Source organism: Podarcis muralis, chromosome 7 (assembly GCF_964188315.1).
Source record: "Podarcis muralis chromosome 7, rPodMur119.hap1.1, whole genome shotgun sequence".
NCBI lineage: Eukaryota > Metazoa > Chordata > Lepidosauria > Squamata > Lacertidae > Podarcis > Podarcis muralis.
Window position 1 is genome coordinate 28,144,914 of NC_135661.1, and position 11,080 is coordinate 28,155,993.

At 49.7% G+C, this 11,080-nt stretch overlaps 1 protein-coding gene and 1 non-coding gene across 6 annotated transcripts in view; both read left to right on the forward strand.

The window, feature by feature from the left end:
• Nucleotides 1–10,940, forward strand: part of PLEKHG5 (pleckstrin homology and RhoGEF domain containing G5) — a 101,640-nt gene extending 90,700 nt beyond the window's left edge. For all 5 annotated transcript variants that reach the window (XM_077931447.1, XM_077931448.1, XM_077931446.1 and 2 more), the window contains 5 exons: nt 239–371; nt 1,854–1,969; nt 5,776–5,969; nt 6,695–7,573; nt 8,623–10,940. In XM_077931447.1, coding sequence (XP_077787573.1) covers nt 239–371; nt 1,854–1,969; nt 5,776–5,969; nt 6,695–7,573; nt 8,623–8,632 — 1,332 coding nt within the window. In that variant the 3' untranslated portion in view covers nt 8,633–10,940. The remainder of the gene's footprint in view (nt 1–238; nt 372–1,853; nt 1,970–5,775; nt 5,970–6,694; nt 7,574–8,622) is intronic.
• Nucleotides 6,145–6,218, forward strand: TRNAI-GAU (transfer RNA isoleucine (anticodon GAU)). Its single transcript has one exon. It is a non-coding gene; the product is annotated as a tRNA-Ile (tRNA).
• Nucleotides 10,941–11,080: the final 140 nt, after the last annotated feature.

Below are 11,080 nucleotides of genomic sequence, written 5' to 3' on the forward strand. Positions count from 1 at the left end.
AGAAAGCTAGGCAGAAATGTCTTTTCCCTGACATACTAGCTTTCCATGTGCAGAGAGGGTGGAGAGGATTTTTTTTTGGGGGGGGGTGTTTACATTTCACTTGCAGACTAATGTGGTGCACATCCTCCCTTGTCCTCTCTTGAAAGGGTCCCCATTCCTGCCCCCTTCTCTCTCCCCCGCCCCTGCATCAAGCTCCATGCAGGATGCTCTGATCGTTTGGGATCTTTTTCTTCTCCAGATGGATGTTTACTGCTTTCTCTTCACGGACCTCTTCCTCATCACCAAACCGGTGAAGAAGGCCGAACGCACAAAGGTCATCCGCCAGCCATTGCTGGTTGACAAGCTGGTGTGCCGTGCGCTCAAGGATCCTGGTGAGGGGTGTTTGTGAGTTGGGTCATTTTTCACAGACAGCTGGTATATGTCTGCACTGTAGGATTAACCCCTCGAGCTGTGCCACAGCCACGGCCTCAATCCTGATGCCCCCCACAACTGCTTTTTGTAAACAAAGCACTCATCCACTTGTTGTTATTTGTATACTGTGTTAAACCCACATAAAAACACATAATATATAATAATAATAATAAACTACCCCCTCCCCAATACATTTTAAAAGGGCATTGGATGTCAATCAGCCCAACGCCTGGTTAAAGAGGAATGTTTTTGCCTGGCACCTAAAGGGGTATAATGAAGGCACCAGCCTGAACCTCTCTGCAGAGACCATTCCAGAAACGGGAGTTTAGTGTGGATTTTTGTGGTGTGTTCTCCCTATCCATGCTATGTTCTCCCTATCCAGCTGACAGCCCACAGTTTCTCGACAGTAAACTCAGATATTCCCAATCCGGGGAAAATCTGCGTGCATAAGTTGCCCTGTGATAAGGGCTGTGTGATCCTGGCCCTGCAGAATGTCGAAACCTGCTCCAAAGGAATCCAGTTTTTATTTCTGCAGTTGATGAAGATAAATCATAGAAAGGGAGGAGGGGATGGAATTCTTCTTAGTTTGCACAATCCCTTAGCAGTCCTAAGGAGCCTGATCTTGAGAGGCTGAACATCAGAGGAGCCTGCTGGATCAGGCCAATGGCCCATCTACTCCAGCATCCTGTTCTCGCAGTGGGAAACCAGCAAGCAGGATTCAAGCACAGGATCCCTTTCTTCTCTCCTGCGGTTTCCAACAACTGGTATTCAGAAGTATTGCTTCCTGCAACTCTGCAGGCAGGGCGCAGCCATCGTGGCTATTAGCCTTCTTCATGAATTTGTCAACTCCTCTTTCAAAGCCGTCAACGTCGTTGGCCACCACTGCCTCCTGCAGGAGTGAGTCCCACAGGTTAACTATGCACTGCAGGAAAAAATGTACTTCTGTTTGCCTTTTCCTGAGTCTCCCAACATTCGGCTTCATTGGATATCCATAAGTTCTAGTGTTAGGAGAAAGGAACTGTGGAGAGTTACATATTGCGCCTCCGATAGGAGGCGGCCCCCGACTTGGGTGGCTTCAGAATGGATTTGGACAAATTCATGGAGGATAAAGCTATATCAGTGACTACCAGCCAGGATGGCCATGCGCTGCCTCCATGGTCAGAGGCAGCAATGCTTCTGAACACCAGTTGCTGGAAACCACAGGAGGGGACAGTCCTCCCTTGGGTCCTCTTTGTGGGCTCCCCACTGGGCCACCTGCCGCCATGGGACCAGGATGCTGGACTAGGTGGGCCACTGGCCTGATCCTGTAGGCTCTTCGACCTGTCCTGAATTCAGCTTCCTGAAGCCGAGCTTGTGCCGGTGGCAGCTTTCCCTTGTCACCTGCACGCAGGAGTAACCGCTAACCTAACACCAGACTCCCCCTCCCTTGTCTTCCTCATCAGGTTCCTTCCTGCTGATCTACCTGAACGAGTTCCGGAGCGCGGTGGGAGCCTACACCTTCCAGACCAGTGGGCAGTCTCTGTGCCGGAGCTGGATCGAGGCTGTCTGCAATGCCCAGGTGGGTGCTGTGGGAGCCAAGAGGATTTCCCCCGAAAGGTGGAGGTTGTGGGCACTCTGTCACCTCTGCTGACTTTGCTGGACTACAGCTCCCATCAGCCTCAACCAACGCTGGATGGTTCCGATGGGAACGAGTCCAGCAATACTTGGAGGGCTGCACATTCCCCATTCCTACCCAAGGAGCATCTCCTCCTCTCCTTCATTTGAGGTTTTTTAAGAGAGGTCGGATGACCACCTGCCAGGGATTCTTGAGCAGCGATTACTGTATTGCAGTGGGATAGATTGGATGATCCTTGGGACCCCTTCAAACTCTTACCATACTGTGATTATATGAATAGGTTTATTTTGCTGCAGTTTATCCCCTCCCCCCCCCAACTCCTACACTCACTGGGAAGATGAGTTCTTCAGCTGGGAGCACATCTAGTCAAGCAACACTCCTGCCCTTTGCCTCCAGAAACTGGCATTGAGACTCCCACTGCCTATAAACTTTGTTCAGCTGATATTTATTTTATCTTTTTGTTTTCATTTTTCCTCATTTATTCTACTTGTTTCAGAAAATGCATTTAAAGTGATACCGGACCACAATGACAGTGCCCTGTGCCATTTTTTCAATAGCCCCTCACCCTTTTGATAATTTTTTTTCCTCCAGTGATCTAGAACTCTGGGGGTCTCACTCGAGAACTTCTCCCCTTTGCTTGTCCACTTGTCCACTTTTGGGTGAGGATCTATCTCCACCAAGGGCACCTGCTGGCTCTTTTAATTTTTTTACAATTACAATCCACTCTTGATAAATTCCCTTATACCCCAGCTACAGTGATTGACTTCCATTGGTATTAACACATTTAGTGATTTCTAAATTCGCAAGTGAAGTTCTCCTTTCTTCTTCCTGTGTGAGGTTTTAATTTTCATCAATTGTTCCCTTCATTTCTTTATAAATTTTATATCCGTAATAATTATTCCTGGTCTCCTTAGTGCCGCCTTACCCATGCTTTGTTCAACAAACCACAAATTGTCTCACAGAGGACAAAGAAGCCATGGCCTATACTATAGCACCAACTTGCATAAAAACTGCATCTGCTGATTCATATGCCTAGATGCATCTTGAGCAAATTGTTTTTTTTTTTTTTAATTTTTATTAAGTTCCAACAAATCATACAACAAATCATATACAAATCAAAAACAAAAAAGTATTTTGGACTTCCTACAACGTCATTGGCACTCATTCGAAATAGTATCTTTAGATCGCATTCCATTCATTCCTATTGCCATTTGTTCTCCCATTCCTCTAAATTTCAAATAAGCAATATTTACTAATTATTTACAGTGCCTCTTTAAACCCCACTAGCGTTGTGTTTACATCACAGTTGTTTTCCAGATACCCCACAAATTTCTTCCAATCCTCAATGAATTTTTGATCTTTAGTATATCTTATTTTCCCGGTTAATCTATCCAATTCCGCGTATTCTATCAGCTTTGTTCTCCACTCTTCTACCCTTGGACTCTCTTCCTGTTTCCACTTCTGAGCTATTACTATTCTGGCAGCAGTTGCCGCATACTGGAACAACTTGCAGTCCTTTTTCCTAATATCTTTTCCTATGATACCTAATAAAAAGGCTTCTGGTCTTTTCACGAAAGTGTATCTTAATATCTTTTTCATTTCATTATAAACCTCTTCCCAGAAGCCTTTTACTTTCTTACAGACCCACCACTGATGGTACAATGTCCCTTCTTTATGTTTACATTTCCAGCATTTGTTGTCTACCTTATACATCTTTGCCAGTTTTACGGGTGTTATGTACCACCTGTAGAGCATCTTCATCATATTTTCCTTCAGTAACGTACACGCCGTGAATTTTATATTCACTCTCCACACTCTTTCCCATTCCTCAGGCTGGATATTATATCCAAAATCCCTTTCCCACTGTACCATCACAGATTTCTTTTCCTCCTCCTTCATAGCCCCCTCCAGCAGCATTTTATACATTCTTGATAAATTTTTGCAATCATTGTCAATTACTTCATTTTGAAAGGCTGATTTTTTTCCCTCATACCCCCTTTCCTTCACTTCTTTTTTAAACATTTCATTTATCCTAAAATAGTGCAACCAGTCATATGTAAGCATTTTAACCTGGTCGTATGGTTTTATTTTCCACTTCCCATCTTCCTTGATAACCATCTCTCCATAGTTTCCCCACTTTTCTCTCATATTAATCTTCTTTACGCCAATTATCTCTAACGGGGAAAGCCAATGTGGAGTTTTTGGTTCCAATATATTCTTATATCTTTCCCAAACCTCAATTAGTGGACCTTTAAAGATATGAGTACTAAATCCCCTATGCACCCTCTTTTTGTCACACCATAAGTACGCGTGCCACCCAAATTTGTTGCTGACTCCTTCCAAATCTAATAGCTCTTTATCTTCTAATTTTACCCATTCTTTTAACCAGCATAAACATGCTGCCTCATAGTATAGTCTAATGTCTGGTAGGGCAAAGCCCCCTCTTTCTTTTATCTCTGTTAATAACTTATATTTGATTCTGGGCTTCTTCCCATCCCATACATATCTTGTAATGACCTTCTTCCATTCATTAAAGTCTTTTGTACCTTTTATTATGGGTATTGTTTGGAATAGGAATAGCAACTTGGGTAGCACCATCATTTTAACCATAGATATTCTTCCCCAGAATGATAATTTCATTCTAGCCCAACCCTCCATATCTTTTTTCAGTCCTTTCCATACTGGGGTATAATTGTTTTGGTATAAGTCAATATTCTTATTGGTCAGCCAGATTCCCAAATATTTAACCTTTTTTGCCACCTCAATTTCCGTTTGCTGCTGTAGGCGTTCAATCTGTTCTTGGTCCATATTTTTAACAATCATTTTGGTCTTACTCTTATTCAGTTTAAATCCTGCTAGATTTCCGAATTCCTCCATCTCCTCTAGAATCTCCTTTATACTTTCTCTGGGGTCTTCTACCGTCAAGACTACATCATCTGCGTAGGCCTTGACTTTGTACTCATTTAATCCCACAGTTACCCCTTTAATCTGCTTGTTCTGCCTTATTGCATTAAGCAAAACTTCCAGAACCGCTATAAATAACAAAGGCGACAGCGGGCATCCCTGTCTTGTTCCTTTAGATATTTTTATGTCCTCAGTGATAACATTATTAACTATAAGTCTCGCTTTTTGTTCTGTATATATGGCCTTTATACCGTTAAGAAATTCCTTGCCCACCTCCATTAACTCCAAATTTTTCAACATAAAATCCCAGGCTACATTATCGAAAGCTTTCTCTGCGTCTACAAAGATTAAGCTTGCTGGTTTATCACACCTTTCAGACAAGTATTCGATAATGTTGACTATGTTCCTTGTGTTGTTTCTTATATGTCTGCCCGGTAGGAATCCGGTTTGGTCTTTGTGTATAATTTTAATTAATATTTTTTTAAGTCTTTTAGCCAGGATTCCCGCGAAGATCTTATAATCAGTGTTTAATAAGGAGATAGGTCTATAATTCTTCACTTGAGTTGGATCCGAGTCTTGTTTAGGAATAATTGTTATAAAAGCTTCTTGCCATGTCTTTGGGATGTCTCTTTCTTTTAGGATACCGTTCATTACTTCTGTCAGTGGTGTTATCAACTTATCTTTCATTTCTTTGTAATAACTTGATGTGAACCCATCTGGGCCCGGTGTTTTTGAGCAAATTGAGCTGGCGAGTGCTTGGTGCAAAATGTGCTGTAATGACACCCCTCTGCTGTAGTATCTCTGAGTCTTTCTACTTATCCCATCCCTCCTGTACCTTCTTGCAGAACAAGTTGCAGCACCTCCGTCTGCAGGAGCACCAGCGTAGCCAGCAGCAGCTGCAAAGCCTTGAAGAAGAAGAAGAGGAGGAAGAAGAAGAAGAAGAGGAAGAAGAGGAAGAGGACGGGGAGAGTGGCGCCTCGGGAGCCAGCTCCCCCACCATCCTCCGCAAGAGCACCAACAGCTTGGACTCACAGCAGTGGTATGCTTGGGGCGGGGAGACAGGCAGGAGCAGAGGGGGCTTTCCAGGGGCCACATGCCAGTGCCGAGTGTGGCCGGAAGGAAAGTGATGCTTATTGTGTAAAGAAGGCCATTTTCCAGCCATGCACTAACCAGAGGCTTCACCTCTACACCCACCCACACCACAGTTTAGATCTGCCTGGATAGCTCAGCTGGTTAGAGCGTGGTGCTGATAATGCCAAGGTTGCAGGTTCGATCCCTGTATGGGACAGCTGCATATTCCTGTATTGCAGGGGGATTGGACAAGATGATCCTCAGGGTCCCTTTCATTGAGGTGTGTGAACCAGGGTCCATGAGAGGTGTGGCCTGGGGAGCAGGGATATTTTTTGGGAGAATCCTTAGTGCCAGATATAGAGGGCCACATGTGGCCCCGAGCCACAGGCTCTGTTATTGACATAAGGCAGTGGTTTTCAAGCAGTATGCCGTGGCATCCTGGGGTGCCTTGAATCAGGGGCAATGCTGGCCTCTGTCCCTCCAATGCCCTCTCACGTCTCTGCTTCCCAAAGGCATGCACAGCTATTTGTTTGTTGCAGCAGCCCTGGCTGCAAGCTCCCCAGGTGAATGGTGCCTCTGGGGCTGGCTTCCCAGGGCCCTGTTGGGCAGTGTCAGGAGGCGCCTCCTCTTTAGCTCAGAGACCAGAGGTGGCAACCAGCTCCTTCCTGATGTCTCCCTGCCTCTTCTTTGCAGCCTCTCTGACGGCTCCACCGAGACCATCTCCGTGGTGGTGGTAGATGCCAGCGAGGGCCCCCCTTCCCCTGACTTCGAGGTGGGTCCCTTCAGCTCCCAGTCCGATGAAGCATCCATCAGCACCACAGCTTCCTCCACAACGCCCACCATGGAACTGGGCGAGGCCCTCCCTGCCAGCACCGCCAACCACTGCCTCAAACCGGAGTCCGGGTCTTGCCGCTCGGCCTCCATCGACAGCGCCTATGGCACCCTGTCGCCCACCTCCTTCCAGGAATTTGCAGACCAGCAGCAGCGGCAGCAGCAGCGGCAACAGCAGGAGGAGACTGGGGGGTCTACGGAGCAGGAGGACGGCGCCCCCACCCCCTCGCAACGGACCGGCTCCCCGAAACTGCGGCGGCAGGTGCCAGTCCAGCTGCTGCCTGCCAAGACCAAGGTGCTCAAGTCCAAATCGGAGGCAAACCTCTTGCAGATGCTGCCAGCCTCCCTGCAGCTGGCCCAGAGCAAGAGCCTCTCTGAACTCTGCCCGGCCATGTTCCTGCTGGGCTCCCCGCGGACTAACGGGCCCCAGGGCCACAGACAGGGCAAAGCAGGGCGGGGGGCCGGTGGGGGCGGCAGCAGCAGCAGCAACAGCAGCACCTCGGAGTTGTCTGAGGCCGAGGAAGGTTCACCAGCCGGGCTCTGCGTTTCCCCAGAGTTGCCCGCCGCCTCTGCGGGGCTGCAAGCGCCTTGCTGGCTGGGCAGAGAATGCCGGGGAGAGGAGCTGCCTGCCGCCCGTCGGACTCTGTCAGACCCGCAGACGAGCCAGCACCGCAAGCTGACGCTGGCGCAGCTCTACCGGATCCGAACCACGCTGCTGCTCAACTCCACGCTCACTGCCTCGTGAGTGCTGCTGGGGAGACTGGGCTGGGCTGGGGGGGGGGGAGAGGTGGAATTGTAGGCTACTGTACTTAAACTATGGAACTCCCTTCCACAGGAGGCAGGGGTGGCCACCAATTTGGATGGCTTTAAAAGAGGATTGAATAAATTCATGGAGGGGAAGGCTAGTGATAGCTGTGCTCTCATACCCTCCAACATTTTCCAGCAGAAAGTCGGGACGTGTGTGAGCTGGCTTGCTCAGGAGCATGGCACCAAACAAGGCGCATGTCAGCTGCCCGCCTCCCCTACCTGGTAGCTGCTCTCTTCCTCCTCACTCACTACTTCCTCCCATGCTGCACCTCACGCCGCCATAACGGTAGTGGCAACTTTGGCGGAGGCAGAGAGGGACTGGCAAGAGCGTTGCACGAGTCCGTCGCCTCCGCTGCAGTGTGGAAATGCCTTCCCCACGCACAAGGGTTCCATTTCCTGAAGGTTGCCCTGCTAAGTGCAAGCCCTGCCCCACCATCCTCCCATGTTTAGAGCGGGGAGATGGGACATTCCTGAATGAAAGCAGAAGCCAGGGTTTCTTCTGCAATTCTGTGAATTTCCCAGGAAAACAGGGACACTTGACGGTTATGTGCTGTTCCTCTGGGGCCAGAGGCAGTGATGCTTCTGAATACCAGTTTCTGGAGACCGCAGGAGGGGAGAATGTTGCTATTGTGCTCAGGTCCTACTTAAGGGTTTCCCAATAAAGGCATCTGGTTGGCCCCTATGACAACAGGATGCTGGACTGAATGGGCCTGATCCAGCAAAGCTCCTCTTATGTAGAGGCTTCAGCTCTCTTCCTGATCCTCTCACCCACTTTGTTCCACTACCTCCACCTACACATGCTCTTTTTGCAAGAACTTAGCTAACAGTAGAAACAGGGCTTGTTTTTCCAGTTGGAGCTCAGCTCCATTGCCATTCTAAGAGAAGAAGGGAGAGGTTCGTGGTGAGCTCCAGCATCTCTTTCCCTCCTAGAAAAATCGAACCATCTAAATAACCTCTTTTGTCTGATGGTCTGCTTGCTGCAGGGAAGTATGAAGACATCGGAGAAGCGCAAACCACAAGCGGGAGATGCCGTGCCCGGTGCCGGGAGTTCCACATCATCCTTAAGTTATGCAGCGTCACCAGCCTTTGGCACCGGATCCCCTTGCCCACTCCTTGGGTGGTGGTGGTGCCCTGTGAGCAGAGTCCGTGCCGCACGGGACGAGGCAGCTGCGTGCGTCGATGTGTGTGTGTCCAGGGTCCATGCATATGTGGCAACTGTTGGGTTTGAGTGCGCGAGAGGCAGCCTGGCGGTGGAGACGAGAGACAGCCACACCTGCTGACGGCTCTTGGCGGATGCACGGACCTCCCAGGACCACATTTCCTGCTTCCTTGCCCTCTCCTGCTTCACCCAGATTCTGGGTGGGGGGAGTAAGAGGCAGACGGAGTGTGCTCCCTTTGACAAGGACCTTTGGGGTGGGGCAGTGGGGAGGGGTCTTTCCCAAACAATGCACTTAGGACTGTTATCTTGTACCATGCCCAGACGCCTGGGCATTAACACTATCGTGGGATGCTTCCAACCTAATGTCCTCCCTCTGTCCCACTAATTAACAGTTCTTCCTGTGCAAAATTCCTTGAAAGAGCAAGAGTTTATGCCTGCTGTGCTGGTACAGCCCTGCTGTTAGATGGCGGGGGGTATTGTCCCATTGCCCTTGCTGAACTAAGATTCGACTGCTAGCAGCCAACTGACTTTGTCTGGCCCTGGGGGTCAGATGGATCTCTGTCTCTCGCTTCGCTTCTGCCCCCTGTGGGCGCCCTTCCTTGCCTCTTGGTCTGGACATGTGCAGAATGGCCAGATCAAGGAAGCAAACCCAGATGGCGAAGCTGGCTGGTCTTCCACTCTGTCTCCCTTTCCGTACTGCGGAGACCTCTGCAGCGAGGCCACGATCCCAGGTGCAGTTGTAGGGTGTGGGGAGGGGTGGATCTGTCCTAATGAGAAGGTCCTCCTGCCTTGACAACATGGCTTGTCTGATGAGTGAAATGGCGTGCATGGCTGCTATCTTCTGCAAGGGCGCCCAGGATGCTGGTGAGGGCACGTAAATGGTTGGCGTTGCTCTCTGGTTGCGCCCAGGAAAGCCATCCACCAAGGGGGTCCTGCCAACCTGCTGGCGATAGCCCACATGGGTTCCAAGGCCCCATGTCCTGTGTATGCTGCAACATTTGCCCTGGCTTTGCACCCGAGTGTCCTGATTCCACCCTAGGGGGGAGGGGCGGGCTGCCCAGCAGGGGAACAAAGAGGGAAGCCGAATGTCGGGAAGGAGCAGAGAAGTGGGAGGTCTGTGCTGGGAAATCCAGGTTCTGGAGTAAGGGGGGGAAGTTGCTGGGCGAGGGCGAAGTGATGAGGAATGGCAGTGCAAAGTGGGCAGCTGAACGGGTGGAGAGGCCAAGTGGCCCACATAGACAGACGGCAGAGCCAGACGCAGGCCAGGAAGTTGGGAATACGAGAGACTGGGGATGGAGTAGAAGATTCAGGGCCTGCACTGCTTGCCATTCTTAAAAGAGGCTGTGCTGTCTCCGCGGGGATGTTGGCTTAAGGACTCGAGGCATAGGAGACCCCTGGGCAAATGATGAGGGCAGCAGACTGGGGTCCCACCCCCCACACACATTTTGCAACCCTGCTCTCCTTTATTGGGAAATGTGGAGGCGAAAGGACCCCTTCTCCCCCCCACCAAAGTGAATCCCCGTTGTCCTGAGCTCTCTTCCTTTGCCCTGGTGGCAAATTGGGGCACCTGCCCCGTCCTTCCCTTCCCTTCCTTTCACCTCCCTCTGGCAATAATAAGCTTGCAGACCTCCCAGTTTGATGGGGACCCTGCTTGCTTCGCTCTCTACAGGGAAAACCCAAAGCACAGAGTGTCGTTCTCCTTTTCTGGGAGCAGGGCGTGGGTGTCTGTCGAGAGCTTCCTGCCCTTTATACCCGTAATAAGTTGGCATTGGGGGCTACACTGCGTAGAGCAGAGACTGCAAGGGGGAACTGAGGGAGACCCTCTTCCCCACCCCAGTCCATTTCCCTGTGCATGATTTAGCCGGCTGGTATATATTTTTTTTCCTGTGTGTGCGTTTTCAATTTGCCTATTTATTAAGCTTAACTCTTTCCCTAGCACCCACCTCAACCCCCCCGCCCCCGGCGAGGCCAGTTCCTTTTATACCACTTTATGTATTGACGGTCGTGACCCCACCCCTCCGCCCTTGTCCTTCCTGATATCGGGCAGATGTCTTGGTTTCGGCCGTCCCTCTAATGCTAATGTCCCTTGCTCAGTGCCGTCAGTGTCACAGATAAACCAATAAACATAACCCAGATCTCTGACTTGGTGTTTTTCTGTTTTATGGGTGTGTGCGCGCACGCACAATGGAAGGTGGGGGTGGAGGAGAGAAATCCTCTGTGTGGAATTATTATTGGTACTATTATTTATTAAATTCTGCCCTTCATTGAAGAGCTGTTTGGTG